Here is a 16,539-nt window from a genome sequence, read left to right on the forward strand (position 1 = left end):
CTTCGACAGAAAGAAAATTTCTATCTCTATTTGAATTGGAACCTTCAATCATAGATGACAATTGAGAATTGTGAACCCATAAAAAAAGTTAATATCTTGTGAACTCATTCTTCCATATTGTAAAAAGTGACGATCATAATAAATTTCAGGTTCATCAAATTCATTTATGGGCTACACATAAGGTTTGGGATTAAATTTTTTTGTCACATCCATCACTTCAAGAACATTACCTCTTGAGAGTAGATCATGCCACGCCTAATCTCTATAGTTGTTCATTGATAAAAGGTTATTCACAGAAAAATATGCAAAAGGATATACATTAGGCACGAGAGCGCAAGTACTAAACCTTTCCCATAGGCACATCTAAATGAAGGAAGCATCCACATAAGTCAAAACTTTGTAACGTCCAGTTAGCTTGACAGTTTTGAGTTGGTACAAGTCTAGTTTCTTATATAGAGATAAATAGAGTGGAGCAAGAGAAAAAAGTTTTCCTTAAACAATTTTTATTGTTAAAGGAACAACTGCAAAAGAGATACCATCATTTAGACACTTTGGAAGTATGTGCCATGCCAACCAAAATATTATTAAAGCTATTAGCTCATGCTTATGGTTTGGGTACTCAAGAGGGGCAATCTTAATTCCCTTAGCATTGAACTTCTTATAAAATATCCTTATTCAATTGGAGAACCGTGCAACCTTTGAAGTTTTACTCAAACTTTTAAGTAGAACAAAGAAAAAGTCTCGAATACACACTTCTTCTTCAAAAAGCTTGATAGAGTGAAAATCATGCTTCCACATACAAAGAAGTTCTAATGGCACGTTTGGTTCGCGGAATAGATAGGAATGGAATAGAATAGTTATTACGTGGGAATAGAATGAGGTGGGAATAGAATAGAATAAGTATTATATAGTTTGGTATGATGAATGGAATAGAGTAGGAATAATTATTATGACTTATTACAGTGTTTGGTTGGTAACAATAGCTTTAGAATAGGAAAGGAATAGAAAATAAAAAGACAAAAATACCCTTTATTATATTTAATTATTTTTATTTTATTTTTTAAATATTAATAATTTATAATTAATTAAAATATTAATAATTAATAATTTAAATATAAATATTTTAATATAATTTAATTACTAATATTTTAATTAATAATATTTTATTTATAATTTAATATTATTATTATTAAAAATATTAATAATTTTTATTTTTATATTCATTAAAAATTTAATATATTAATAATTTAATAAATAAAACATTAATAGTTTAAATATTAATATTTAATATTTTAATCATATTAATATTAATAATGTTTAAATTATATACAAAATATTAATATTTTAGATTTTATAAATAATTTATTCTTTTATTTTATTTTTTCCCTTTTTTTTTTTTTTTTTTCATGAGCCGGTCGCCGGAAAGGCGACCGGTGTAACAAAACGCCGATCTGGCGCACCCTGTGGCCAGATCTGGCCACTACGGCGCCAGATCAGCTCTTCCCCGCGGCTAGATCTAGCTGTGGAGTGCCAGATCCAACCGTGGGATCTGGTCGGGAAGCACCAGATCTGGCCGTTGAGTGCCAGATCTGGCCAAATCTCCGGCGTAACCTGGTCCGACCATATTCGGTCATAAAATCGCCGTCACAGCAGCTTCCGTCGCAGTCGCCGTCGCTTTCGCTGCCGTCGCCGCCGCCGCTAACATCATCTCCGGCGTTGATGCCACTTAGAGAGAGAATAAGAGAGGAAAGAATGGGGGAAGAGAGAGAAAGAAAATGAGAAAATGAGAAAAAAAATATATATATAGGTCTAGGGTTGTAATATTTATAAACAGTAAGGGGCATTTTAGTCATATCATAATTCAAAGCTATTCCCATGGTCACGGAATAGCAAAAACCATGGGGAGCCTCGGGTTTAACTAAGCCTGAGTTTTACCCCTTTTGAGAGAATAGCTATTACTAAGTAATAGCTATTCTTTGTGATATCACCATACCAAACGGAGGTAAGCTATTCCCTTGGGAATAGACAGGGAATAGCTTAGCTATTCCCTGTACCAAACGTGCAGTAAGAGAATACACACATTTTTCAAGCTGAAAGTAAATTCCCCAATACTGTAATCATAGTATAAGAAAAAGTGTTCCACCTTACAACAATAGCATGCCATACATCCATCCTTTTCTCTCTACAAATATTGAGCTTGGAAGTAACACATACAGCATCAAGTATTCCACCAGATGAGAGAAATTTAATATAAGTAGGATTTTTCAACATCTTATTTACCCACTCATCTCAACCATAAACAGATTGAGAATTAGAGCCTAACTTAATAGTAGAAAGTGGAAACTCACCATGCTTAAATCTGAACTTTAGAATGTATAATCTTGAAATACCACTTTTTTTATGAAAATGTGCTTCTAAGCATAGATGATTCCAATCATATCCAACAGGCTTAGAGGGATGTTTGTCAATCCTCCTGACACAAACTTCTTCCCAAAAACTATCTTCTCCTCTTTCTCTAATAATTTTATCTTCTCAGTTTTAAAGAACAGGAGGAATTTCAACACTCTTTCCTACTCTAATTTTCTTAAGAGGAATTACTTTAAAATCATTACTTTTCCTTTTATGTGCAATGATCTTTTTCCTTGTTGCAGCTTTTTTAGGCTCACCACAATAGATCTTTGGAAAGAAACGTGTCTTGGGCATAGAAGAAAATGAAAAAAGAAACCTACAAACATGATCACGAGAAAGGAGATAAATATACATATGTAATAATTTATTTATTTATTTATTTATTAAATATAAAAAAACATAACAACAACAACAACGAAGTAAAACAACAAAACTTATCAAATTGTAAATTTTGATATTATTATTATTATTAATAATATATATATAAAATAAATAAGTAAAATTTTAAAAGAAAATCTACAACTTCAAATAAAAATAACATAATAATAATATAAGTAAAAAATTATAATTACAAAAAAAAAGTCACCGCATATATGCCGCGAGCTCCAAAAGAAATAACTCGCGACACATGCCGCGAGCTCCAAAAGAAATAACTCGCGGCGTCAAAGGAAATAGCACGCGGCACGCCTCGAGGTCCAAAAGAAACTTTCAAAACAAAATTATAGAACGTGGCCATACAAGCCACAAGCTTCAGCACAAAAGCGAAGTAAAAAAAAAAAAAACGCTAAGCCGTGCCTTAAGCCTAAAACAAAAGCAGTGTTACTAAAGTCCTCTTTTACACTTTGGCACTATTTGTAATTTGTTTCGGATTTGCTCTAAAACAGAGCCTCAAGATTTCAAAAGTCCAATTGTATATATTAAAAAAAGAGAACCTAAGCTTCAACGCTAGAAAAAGCATCAATTAAATAAAAAAAAAATCATCACAGCTTCTACGGTGAGCAAACAAAATAAGAGAAATACTTGAACGCCCTCTACAACTCTAATATTTATAGGCCAACTTTTGACTTGTCACTCTAGCTTGCCTAGCTAAATCTCCTTATCTTTCTATTCTTTGTGACATGTTAAAATAGCTTTCAATTGATAGAGATTACTTTTGTTTAGGATATTCATGAGACAAAAATAATTAAAAAAAATCTTTAAACTGCTCAATAGAATTAAGATTTTTACATAAGTCATGATGTAAAATTCTACTATAATAATCTAATTCCATAGGGATCTTAATTATATCTAATAAGTAAATAATATACCTAACTTTGCTTATCTAATAATCATATATAAAGTAAAACAATTTATTTGTCTCCTTGAACATATGTATACATTCAAACATAAAAAAAAAAAAAAATCCTTCAATCAAAAACTCATGCATGAAAAAAAAATTTCTTCTCATATTTCAATTTAAAAAGATTTTTTCATGCAAGAGGCAACAAGCAAAAGAAATTCAATTTTTTTGAAAAATTACAAAAATACAAAAAGAGAGAAAATAAGAAATTATATATAAAAAAAAACTAATTTGTTCAAAAAGATTTACAAAACAACAAACCTTTTGTTTTGAATTTTATTTTGCTTTGGAATCTGAATGAAGAAAATTAGTTATGGTAACTTCATATTTATAAACCACATAAATAAGATTTTTATGAAAAATATTAACTTTCTTTTTACAATTTTTATATTGAGAATCTTATTTTATGAAAAATATATTGTTATATGAGCAATTAAATATTGCACAAGACAGTAATATATTACTACCTGAAACGTTATTGGCTAAGGTGTTATTATCTAAAGGGTGTTACTACTCGAAGTGTTACTGTATAATACATTATAATACAAAATAAAACTTTTCTCTAAATTAACGCATGGAAATTATTTTTAAGTAAAAAAATTCTTATGTAGGGGGTAAAATGTAGATACTTGATTTTAGTTAATATCTATTCTCTAAAAAATTATTTTACAACATAATATTCTATAGAGAACAATCAAAATGAGTGAAGCACTACTTCACACAGAACAACTAGAACAAGTGGAGTGCTACTTCACTCAAAACAATTAAAATAAGTGTAATGCTACTTCATATGGAACAACTAATACAAGTAGAACAGTTACTTCGCATAGAATAGCTACAGCACATGGATAATAAGGAAAGCAACCCAAAATGAATGGCAGGGTTCATGGGTTATTTCTATTTTGATATGTTCCGAAGAGTTTGGTTTTATAATTCAGATATAGAGGTAGTTAACATGTCTTTCTCTAAATCTTTTCTTGAAATACAAGTGTTTTACCTTCCAACCTTATTCTTATATACCTATTCACATATATTTTTTTCTCTTGTACCTATTCATGTACATCTTGTACCTACTCACATATAGTTTATTCTTTTGTATCTGTTCACGTATACTTATTCTCTATTACCTTTTACTTGAGAATAAGTCTTATTATATCCAATTACAATAACAGTTACTCACATTAAAACTTTTCATAATAATGTAATTTATGAAATGCATTAAAGCTTATTCTTTAGTAACAGTCACTTTTAGCACTATATATAGAGCGTTATAATTCATTTAGGAGCTCTCCCTCCCTAGAGCTAGCATATCCTCCTCTAAAGAGTGTCTCTCTCTAAATTCTCTATCTAATTCTCTTTTCTTTCACTTGCCACTACAATCGATACTTCAAGAATTGCTCCGATCTTCCTCTTTGCAACCTCTGACACATATTTTTACTTGTTTACAACGCTTCCTCTCTTTATCATAAGAACCCCCTTTACACTTAAGCAAGGTTAACCAAAATCCAAAAGCATGTTGAAACCTTCAATCTGGTGCCTGTACTTCTGATACACACTATTCTAGTATAAAACTTCCATTAATAGCTAGGTTCAACCGCCATACATCGGACATCCTGCTAGTGCTACATGTTACCACTTACCATTGAATCAAATACAAAGACAAGGGTTCAATCTTTCAAGGATTCAAGCAATAAAACAATCACGCATAGGTTCTTAATTATTCCTATGCTGAGCTAATATATAAAGCACCCAACTAAGTTGAAATTGAGTTGTCTTAATGAAATTAAAGAATACACAACCACTCCCATATGGCAATGCAATCATATATCAAAAGCCACAGCTTCCTACTGAGCTAAAACAAAAGGAAAAGGCCTCAAGTCCCTACCGGTGGATTTACATTCATCAAACAAGTGGTTTTAGATCTCAAGGCACTGCAGAATCAGATGAAGAAAAATACACCAAAAGACTTTAACAAAAATACCAAACAATTTTATTTATATAGACTTGGAAACATGAGCATTATTTTGTTATGTACAGTATTTAAGACTCAAACCAGATAATGAGACTTTTTCTTTTTCACAATATTTCCAACAACAATGACGTTTTATCTTTTAATTTGTCTTTCAGAGATAGACTTTTGACACTGACAGATTAGATCCTATTTTATGCATCCATGCGGATCACGCATCGAAGACTATCTCCACGGAGCATGTAGTCGAAGGCCTTGTTAATTTCTGAGAAAGGGACTTCATGGGTGATGAATTTCTCCAACTGAAGCTCCTGATTATATTAGAAATAGGAAGGACCATAAGTAATGTGTAACAATTTAAAAACAAAGAATGCCAAGTGAGTAGTAACACAACCATACAAGATTTTGTTCTTCACAGAATATATGCAATGAAAGGAGGAAAAAGAGAAACAAAATTCGTGGCCATCTTGGGTTTAGTAAATACTTAAGGCGACCTTCTTGTATGCTATCAAGCATTTTGAAGGAGCAACTACTAAAGTAAAAATATGCCCTAAAAGGTCACCTGAGATCATCCCATTGCTGATACATGCGGATTTACATGATTGCTTTCAGACTAATGACAACATTATCAAGCATAAGCTTATGAGCACTAAATTGTCTAATTCTTGAAAAAGAATATCAAGTTGTAAGGTCCAATTAGTTACCTTGTTCATGTATTTTTCCACCACCAGAGGAAGGTCAGAGCGCGGCTTGTAGTTTCCAAAGAAGGTACCCTTAAGTGTTTTCTCATTCAAGACATTCATTGGATGTGTTTTGAAGGTATCATCTTTGTTTGGCACACCAACAAGTACTGCAACACCCCATCCCTGCAAAAGAAACATTTAGGAAAACAAATTTCACACATGAACTATGTTGATTTTACTTTCTTTCTGATAACCATAGTAGCAGCACAAAGGAAATTACATCATGAACACATTCGTATGCAGATATCATAGCATTGATGTTTCCAGTGCATTCGACACTTCGATCAACTCCACCACCAGTCATTTCAGCAATCACCTGAAGCAAAGTGAAATTAATTTAAAAATGTTTTAGTTTTACAAATTCCTCAAAAGGCCAAAACTTATTCAATGGACTTACTAACCTCCTGAACAGGTTTGCCATGGTCTTTTGGATTCACAAACTCCGTAACTCCAAATTTCTTGGCTGTTGACAAAAAGCAAGGAAAACAAACATTAGGAAGAAACAGAGATGGAAAATTCACATACTACTGCACCAAAAACTGATTATTTTATTTATACGAAGACTGCTATCATGCAGTTTTCAATTATGTAATAAATGGAATGTAAATCTTCTCCTTGCTTTATTCACCTTCATTGAATCTCTTGGAATTTAAATCAACCCCAATAATCCTTGAGGCACCTGCCATTCTAGCCCCTTCAGCAGCCTGATCATTCAACAGAGCAAGAAAAGTTTATAAAGTTAGCAGCAGCACCAAATTGCAATAAAAACTTGATTCATAGGTGAGAGGGGAAAAACTCACAGCAAGGCCAACGGCTCCCAATCCAAATATTGCTACTGTTGAACCTTTTCCAGGCTTTGCAACATTCAATGTGGCACCAAGACCTGCAAACAGGAATGCAATTTCCATTAATAAAAGAAGAGAAAATTAGTATTAATTTCAAATAAAAAGAAAAGAAAATTTCGCCAACCTGTTGAGATTCCACAGCTCAGAACACAAACTTTGTCAAGAGGAGCAGCAGGATTAATCTTGGCGACACAACCAACATGAACAACAGTGTATTCGCTGAAGGTTGAAGTCCCAACAAAATGGTAGATCGGCTGTCCATTGATTGAGAACCTTGATTTACCATCATGGAGCATCACCCCTCTGTCAGTATTGATCCTTAGGAGATCACACATGTTGCTTTCCTCTGACTTGCAATGCCGACACTCCTTGCACTCTCCTGTGAAAACAGGAAGGACATGGTCACCAGGTTCGAGGTCGGTAACACCCTCACCAACACTTTCAACAATCCTAGATTGCCGAAATTAAAAAAAAAAAAATTAAAAAATGAGTCCCAATATCAAGGGGAAAAAAACTGAGAATATAAGACTAAAAATCCAGCTCTTAAGCTAAAGAAAGAAAGTTAGTTTTGTGCTTACCCGCCTGCTTCATGACCAAATATACGAGGGAATAAAGGTGTCTGCCCCTGTAGATTTTACCATTTTTTTGTCAAAAGGAGATCTGTTAATATTTGGAGCTAAATAGTTCATATTTATAAGTAAGAATTATTCAAAGAAATAATAACAATGTAATTACCTTGGCTTCCCAGAAGTAAACATCAGTATGGCATAGGGAGGTGAACAGGATCTTCAGGCGAACCTCCATTGCCTGTGGAGGTGCCACCTCCACTTCTTCTATTACCAGTGGCTTTCCGGCTTCCCATGCCACCGCAGCTGTAGTGTATATGCATCCAATTAAGTCAGCATCCGAAAGAAAAATAATAAACATTAAGGGATGATCATACCATAGACTTGTGGGAAATTTTGTACTTGATAAAGAGGAAGATATTACAACTAATGCAATGAGAAAGTAAGCCCTAGCTGCAGAACACCCAGCAGATATTGTGTTTGAGATATAATTTCCTTACTACTCTTGTCATTCTAAAGTAGTTATCTACCGTTAACAGGAATATTGTGGAAGGTGTTCTATGAAACTTTGAAACCAATAGGCTGTTAAATCACCTTGGTCCTTTCAACAGACTCACTCTAATTCCCAAAAAGGAAAAAAAAAGAACCAAATGCAGGCTGCAATTCAAAACCATATTAATGAGCACAATGCTGACCGTCCAATAGAACCCAAAATTGTCAGTTACTTTTGGGACATAATGATCAATTAAAACATGATAAACCATTCAATTTCCTTCTGGAACCAAAAGCACTTATACAAATTGGTATGTATCGACGAACCATGAATCTTGAACTTATTTTAGAAAGTAACAATCAAGACATTAAGAAGAAAACTTTATGTTTCGTGAAAACCAATTGCTGGTAAAAGATTCAGTGTTTCACAATCAAGAAGTTTCACGTCGGGGGGAAAAAAGGGAACAAGTCGAAATTTTTATTCAGTAAATCGAGCAAACACTAATGCATGGTGCTTGCTTTAGTTTTTCCAAAAACAAAAACAAAAAACCAAGGAAGCATTGCTAATATTGTACTAAACTAATTTTATGAGCTCGAAGTTTGCATTTGTTTTTAGAGAACAACAAAGTAGAACAAAAATCCCTGACTTGCTAGCAATCATCAGGACTGAAACAGCTAGCCCACTTAACAACTACAAATTAATTCTCTGGCCAAAACCAAAACTTTGTTTTTATATCAAAAGGAAGAAAATCAAATAAATCAAAAAACTCAAGAAGAAAGCCATAAAACTAAGGTGTGATCAAAGGCAACTCAAGCGAAGAATAAAAAAAAAAAAAAAAGACTTATAATAACACCCAGAAGAAGAAATAACCGAATGCTATTACCTTTACAGCGAATGACCTGACCAACAGTAGTACTTGGCATTTTCCGTCAACGTTTCTTTGATTTCCTTCAACTGATTCTCTGTCCTACGTTTACCCTTTTGAGTTGTGAATATCTTCAACAACTGGTGTTGGTATTTATAGTAAGGCGGCAGCATGTTGCAAATAATTAATCGTAAGAAAAGGCAAAACCATTCACTGAAACCGCTGTTGTTTTGTCTCAAATCTTCACTCGTTGAACAAATGTGAAAATGCTGCAAACCCACGGCGCCCTTTTGGTGTGTTGTTGTTAATTTGAATGTGTTTTGCTTCTGTTTCATGGTTCCTGTTTCCTGTTTCTGGTTTCTTACAACTAGTCTTGTCGCTGACTTTTTCATGGTAGGAATCTGGTGCAGTTGAGTTCCCCTTAAGAGATGTGGTCTTCCAATTAGTTCTTGACAGTTGGGACATTCCTAACATGGGGCAATGTTACGGGCTCCCAAGTCCCCAGTTGCCAAGTCATGGGCATATTCCCACTTACCCTTATTTTAGCTAGAACCCACAGGACGATGCACTCATGTACTTGTCAAACTCTGTAATTCCATTAACAAAGTTTAGGATGGATTTGTTCTTTTAACTTCCATCGGGGCCTATCTGAAATTTTAAATTTCAGATATTAATTTTTTATAATTTATAACTAAAATTTAAATTTAATTTTAAAGTATAAAATATTAATTTTTAGTTTTTTTATTTAGCTTTGCCACTTCTGTATTTTTAATTTTTTTTCTTTTCCTTCTTTTAAATCTTTCAAGTTTTGGAGACAAAGTCAATATAATGTAACGTCGATTTGGTACTCCATGTAATCTGGTCAGGCCAAGGAACATCATATTCGGCGCTTCATGTGGCCGGCGACGGTGCCATCACTGCCGCCCTCCGATGGTGGAAAGAATTTAGAGAAAAAAATTTGTGAAAAATATAAGAGTAAATTTTGAATTTATAAGAGGATATCTTTGTGTTTTGGAGGAGGATTATGGGCTAGCGAAGCGAGCTATGAAGATCTATGATCAAGCAGCTAAAGCTGTTCCTAATTATGAAAAGCTCGGCATGTATGAGATTTACATCGCCCGTGCAGCTGAAATTTTTGGTGTTCCAAAAACAAGAGAAATTTATGAGCAGGCAATAGAGTCTGGTCTTCCAGATAAAGATGTGAAGACAATGTGTTTGAAATACGCAGAGTTAGAAAAGAGCTTAGGAGAAATTGGTCGTGCTCGTGGAATATATGTATTTGCATCTCAGTTTGCAGATCCACACTCTGGTGCTGATTTTTGGGATAAATGGCAAGAGTTTGAGGCCCAACATGGAAATGAAGATACCTTCAGAGAAATGTTGCAGATTAGACGGAGTGTTTCTGCAAGTTACAGCCAGGTAAGCTTGTTGTTCTTTTCTATTTTTTCTTTCAGAGAACATAGAAGCGTAAGTTAAAAGACAATTGGCGTCCGGTGTCTAGTTCTTCTGCTTTCAGAATTGTCACTTGTTTGCACAAATGGAGACAGTAGGTTGTCACTGTTAATAACTATTGGACTATCGATGGAAATAAGTAATGCCATGCATTATGCATTTAGGATAAATGACCCAAGTTTTCAATTGCTGCTGACTACTGAGTTCTTCACATTGTCATCAGTTATGTCCCTAGAGTAAAATGACTTTGACACCTGTATTAGTTATGTTCTTTATAGGTCAGCTATCATCCAAGGACTCGATTTTGGTTCATTTCTTCTACTGCTGCTGGCTTCCTTGAGAGGAAGCCGTTTGTGTTAAGTCATGATATTGGTGTAAATCTATAGATGTTTCCGAGTTAACATGTACTGACATATCAATTACATGTATTAGTATCTGATTTCATACCTGGTTCTTGCATAACCGTGAATGCTCAAGTTGGGACTTGCAATTTCTGAACTCCAGATTCTAATTCTCATTATTTCTCTTCTTCCAGGCACATGAAGTTCCATCTGCCATGTTTGGTCTTACTCTGAAGAGGGAAGACTGTGACGAGGATGGGGCACTTGAGCGAAAAAGGCAGAAGCTAGCTTTAACTCCAGAGTCAGGTCTCTTTCAGCTTTAAAGTTATTAAAAAAATTATACAACAGTGATGAGTTTCCCAGTTCCCATTTGCGGTTTAGAATACTTTATCACAGTTGATTTTGAAGATGCACATTACACTGTAACATATCATTGTTTTATGTATAACTATATTAAAATGAAGAGTTATAAGATGCACATAAACATTGAAATCTTGATACTTTAAAAAGGTTGTTAGTACCAAATTTCTTTGGGATTTTTAACGATGGATTCGAATATTCAGTGGGTATTGACCCTTAGATACGAGCAAGGTTTGAGTATTGCAATTACATACTATTATTGGATTCTTATTAACTAAGTTTTTGAGCTCAAGTTTAGCTCCAAGCTCCATCCCTAAACTTTCTCTTTTGCTGTGGGCTTCAGCCCTTTTTCCATAGTAGGTCCAAACAACTGGAGCTTCCTTTGTTCTTCGGCCGTCTTCACAATCATACACGAGAACAGACATGACCTGACAATGGGATATTTTAGGTGAGAATTTAATTGGATCATTTAGAATAAAGCTGCACCATGTAACAGAATTTGTTGCAGCCAGTACAGCAAAAATGTTAAGCAGACTTGGGTCCAACAATTCTTCTTAGATACAATCTAGTTGGCAATGAGAGAAGCATTTCTTTATGCACAAAGGTCTCTATATCCTACACTATGTGCTACCCTTCTCTATCTGAATCGTTGCCGGAGGCATCATGTTCTGCAATATTTGTTGAAGCAAGTAAATCTCTTTGTACCATAGCTATTGATCAATTAAAAATTATAACGTCTTATCAAAGAAAGCTTAGTTTCCAGTTCGCATATCTGAAGTGAAAGCACCATTAGAGAGAGACGATACAGAACACATTCATCCATGCAACAAGCATGGCATTCTTCATGTACAATGCATAAAAATCAAAAAGACATTTTCTTTCATCACGAAGCTCAACACAAGTCTGGGATCCTTCTATCAAAGTAAAAAACAGATGATTGCTAAATACAGATTAACTTGGACTTCATTCTGCTTTATGCATCCATGCGGATGATACAACGGAGGCCCTCCCCACGAAGCATGTATTCAAAGGCCTTGTTGATCTCTGAGAAAGGTACTTCATGGGTGATGAATTTCTCCAGCTCAAGCTCCTACAAAAATTACAAACTGTAAGGTTAGACACCATGCTGCAATGTTCCATATGAAAAATGTGTTTAGTTTTTTTAGTTTTACATTTATCTCCTGGTTTTGAGGTCATGATGAGAAATGTATATATGTTCTATACAGCAAACCAGTTACTGGTATGATGTGTTCCATGTTAAAAATTCCTTTACATCATGCTTTCTTCAGATTTAGATTTATATGCTAATATAGAATTCAAAGTTGCTCTGTTTTCCTCAAGTTCAGCATGGAAAGAGTGAAGTAATTAAAATAATTAGGAAGGAGGCTTTACTTTGTTCATGTACTTTTCCACCACTGAAGGAAGGTCAGAGCGGGGCTTGTAGTTGCCAAAGAAGGTGCCCTTGAGCGTCCTCTCATTCAGCAGATTCATGGGATGGGTTTTAAATGCATCATCCTTATTTGGCACACCAACTAGCACAGCAACACCCCATCCCTGCAAAAGAAAACAAACAAAAACCATATCCAAAGTGTCAAACATGGTAACCACACTAAACTGCTTCATTCTGCTTTATAGCTTCTATCTAGCCAAAAACAACAGCATCAAGGAAATTACATCGTGAACACATTCAAATGCAGAAATCATGGCATTGATGCTTCCAGTGCACTCCACACTTCGATCAACTCCCCCATTTGTCATTTCAGCGAGCACCTGAAAACAAGTGAGTAAAAAATGTGATGTCTGCATGATAAGTCATACGTAAAAGAACAAATGATGCTTCCACTAACCTCTTGAACAGGCTTGTCATGGTCTTTTGGGTTCACAAATTCAGTGCAACCAAAATTCTTGGCTGTTAAACATACACAAGGAAAGTGAACATTAGAAATCAGTTAAAATTAAGGGTATTAAATCAAGAATTTCCTTCTCCACTTTACCTAATTAACTTTAGTTGTTAGCAGGAGGTGAGGTTGTTTGTAAGTGACAGTAGATTAAAATGAAGAAAATCCAAAGAACTTAAATTTATTACCTTCCTCAAACCTCTTAGAATTAAGATCAACCCCAATAATCCTAGAAGCGCCTGCAATTCTAGCCCCTTCAGCGGCCTAAGGAAGAAGAGCACAATAAGAATGTCCAAGTTAGCAGCAGCAGGGTGAATAAAAAACCATAATCTGAGAGAAGATATACTCACAGCAAGGCCAACTGCTCCTAATCCAAAAATGGCCACAGTTGAACCCTTAGTGGGTTTTGCAACATTCAAGGTGGCACCAAGACCTAGACAGTGATCATAAATATTTCATTAAACTAACAAACAAAAAGAAAAACAACAATGCTACATCAACTAACAAATGGAAAGGTTTCTTCAAACCTGTAGAGATTCCACAGCTGAGAACACAAACTTTGTCTAGTGGAGCAGCAGGATTGATTTTGGCAACACAGCCAACATGAACAACAGTGTATTCGCTGAAGGTAGATGTCCCAACGAAATGGTAAATAGGTTGTCCATTAATAGAGAACCTGGTCTTGCCATCATTAAGCATCACCCCTCGGTCAGTGTTGATCCTAAGCAGATCACACATGTTACTTTCCTCTGACTTGCAATGACGGCAGTCCCCGCATTCCCCAGTGAACACAGGAAGCACATGGTCACCGGGTTTAAGGTCTGTCACACCCTCACCAACACTTTCAACAATCCTATAAACCAAAATGAATAGAAGCATCGAGGCACATAATTAATTGAATTAGCAGACACTAGACAGAATTAGAGGCATTATCCTATGCATTAAAATCAAAACTAGTTTTTGAACTTACCCCCCTGCTTCATGACCAAATATGCGAGGGAATAATGGAGTTTGCCCCTGTAAGATGACAAATTAAGTTAGCTTTAAGTACATGGCCGATTAACATTTCTTTGCAAAGTCAATGAACCATCAAGAAGTAATTACCTTGGCTTCCCAAAAGTAAACATCGGTGTGGCAGAGAGAGGTAAAGAGGATCTTCAGACGAACCTCCATTGCCTGTGGTGGTGCCAGCTCCACCTCTTCAACCACAAGTGGCTTTCCAGCTTCCCATGCCACGGCAGCTACAATTGCAAATGACTCCCATTAATAAATAAACATATATACATCAAAAGAGCAAAGAGACGTAGGTCTTATCAAGAAAAGCAATCAAGAATCAAGACGACAAAACTACACAGGAAAGAACCCGCAGGGCATGATCATAAAAGGACAAGCAGAGAGCTTTCCCTAACTCTCGCCCAATATATTATGTAAATCACATTGATCATTATATTTTAGACGTATACAAATTAACTGTTGGTCACCAAATTTTATCAAGATGTTGATCTATGTATTTTGGAACCAAGATTAGAGTTTTTCTCTAGTACTTACGAACTTTTTGGACTGACAAGAAAACAAGATTAAAATCAATCAAAATTCAAAACAGAAACAGGACTAATTTAGTCCCTATCTAAGTAAAATCCCAGATCTAAGAAAAGAAAAAAAATGGAAAACAGAAACAAATGTACCTTTGCAACGAATGACCTGACCAGCAGTGCTTGACATATTTTCTTTGAAACTAGTAATGGGTTTTTGATTTTCTTTAGGAATTTGACTAACTATTTATGCTTGAGACTGGCCTGGTTTGAGAGGGTATTTATAAGTTGAGATGGCAGAAGGTGTTAGAAGGTAAAAAACCAGCAAACGTAAACCGCTGTTTTCTTCCTTGGAATTTTGTGTGTAGTGGCTGCAAGGCAACCAAACGGCGCCTTTGTATTGTCCTCTTTCCCACTTTCCACAGACGTCTGGTATTGTCCCTTCCCTAACCCTTTTTTAATTAGTATTTAGGAGGTGGACTTTAGCTATACTACAAAAGGACTTTACATTTTATATGGCGAGTTGGCAACTAGGTAACATTTCAAACCTTGTATGTGTCAGTGTGTCAGTTTGACGCCTGTATTCTTCCTATTACTTCCCGACACGTGGTTCAAACGCTGTCAGCAGATTTGGATTTTAGGCCCCGTTAACCGAACCAGCCCTCGGAGTCTCCTGTCACGGCTGACGAAAGCCTTTGTTTTTTAGTTGTAGCACATATGAACCAAGACAAGGCAAATCTCATCTTGTAACGGTCGGAATTAGTTTAGTTTGTATATGTTTCTCTATAAGAGTTACGTTTATAGATAATATTTACATTGCAGTCAAATAATTATTATTGTTATTTTATTTAATCAAATAAATTTACTAAACTCGCGCTTCTTTCTTATTATTAAAATAATACTTCATTTTGATGATTCAATTAATATTTATGAAAATTATTAATAAAGTTAGTTATTGATTTGAAATAACGATAGATGAAATGTGAAAATTTTGATATTAAATTACATATCTTTTGATATTTTTGTAAAATATAAAGATAAATTACAAAAGTTATTTTAAAAAATAAAATATTAAATTATAATTTTTTTATAAATATCATCTTAACCAATAATAATAATATGCGCCTGCTAACATTTCTATAATAAAATTAAGATTATCATCGAAAAGAAAACACTAATAAAAAAAGTACTGAGTCATTTTCCCTTTAACTAATAAATATGTTATATTTTAATTTTAGGTGACAATATACATATATATATATATATATACATATATAAAGTAATTTAAGGTGAACTTTGTTTTTAGAAAAATACAAGTAGGTGGCAACCAATTACATATATTCAGGTATTACCTAATCGGAAAAGGTTTATCGAGAAACTAATGAATCAGGCAGCCACAGTTTTATATTGGAATGAGGTGTTTCAACTTTCAAGCTACCAATTAATGTCCTAATTTATTATTATGTCCTTGTACTTTACTTGAATCGAATCTCCAGCAAGTTTAACAGGGCTAGTAAAATGGAGGATTAATCCAATTTGGCAACATAATTAATGTCCTTTTCAAGAATTTTGTATACTTATAAGGTAATAATAATAATAAGCACATTTGAAAATTTTTATTTAGAGCTATTATTTTATCAAATAAATAATTTTAGCATTTTTAAAACTATTTTTAATATGTCTTTACTTACCATAATAGAAATATATATGCGATTCAAAAAAACTGG

General features: G+C 34.3%; 3 protein-coding genes across 3 annotated transcripts; 1 reads left to right on the top strand and 2 right to left on the bottom strand.

Annotated features, from left to right (window-relative positions):
* Positions 1-5,715: 5,715 nt before the first annotated feature.
* On the bottom strand, positions 5,716-9,407 carry LOC18611829 (alcohol dehydrogenase 1-like). The gene is made up of 10 exons (XM_007048280.3): positions 9,248-9,407; positions 8,041-8,177; positions 7,884-7,930; positions 7,430-7,755; positions 7,261-7,343; positions 7,089-7,164; positions 6,862-6,923; positions 6,681-6,776; positions 6,422-6,583; positions 5,716-6,028 (listed from the first exon to the last, which is right to left on the bottom strand). Exons 1-10 carry the CDS (start codon positions 9,285-9,287, stop codon positions 5,912-5,914), a joined length of 1,146 nt encoding a protein of 381 aa, XP_007048342.3. The 5' UTR covers positions 9,288-9,407; the 3' UTR covers positions 5,716-5,911.
* Positions 9,408-10,181: 774 nt separating this feature from the next.
* LOC108663125 (uncharacterized) lies at positions 10,182-11,812 on the top strand. The gene is made up of 3 exons (XM_088805217.1): positions 10,182-10,648; positions 11,217-11,328; positions 11,726-11,812. The coding sequence occupies exons 1-3, from the start codon at positions 10,274-10,276 to the stop codon at positions 11,737-11,739; spliced, it is 501 nt and encodes a 166-aa protein (XP_088661343.1). The 5' UTR covers positions 10,182-10,273; the 3' UTR covers positions 11,740-11,812.
* A 308-nt stretch (positions 11,813-12,120) lies between these two features.
* LOC18611831 (alcohol dehydrogenase 1) lies at positions 12,121-15,127 on the bottom strand. Its single transcript, XM_007048282.3, has 10 exons — positions 14,966-15,127; positions 14,385-14,521; positions 14,251-14,297; positions 13,808-14,133; positions 13,631-13,713; positions 13,469-13,544; positions 13,230-13,291; positions 13,057-13,152; positions 12,775-12,936; positions 12,121-12,472 (listed from the first exon to the last, which is right to left on the bottom strand). The coding sequence occupies exons 1-10, from the start codon at positions 15,000-15,002 to the stop codon at positions 12,356-12,358; spliced, it is 1,143 nt and encodes a 380-aa protein (XP_007048344.2). The 5' UTR covers positions 15,003-15,127; the 3' UTR covers positions 12,121-12,355.
* Between the last annotated feature and the right edge of the window lie 1,412 nt (positions 15,128-16,539).

This window comes from Theobroma cacao, chromosome 1 (genome assembly GCF_053813885.1).
Source record: "Theobroma cacao isolate CCN51 chromosome 1, ASM5381388v1, whole genome shotgun sequence".
In the NCBI taxonomy this organism is placed as follows: Eukaryota; Viridiplantae; Streptophyta; class Magnoliopsida; order Malvales; family Malvaceae; genus Theobroma; species Theobroma cacao.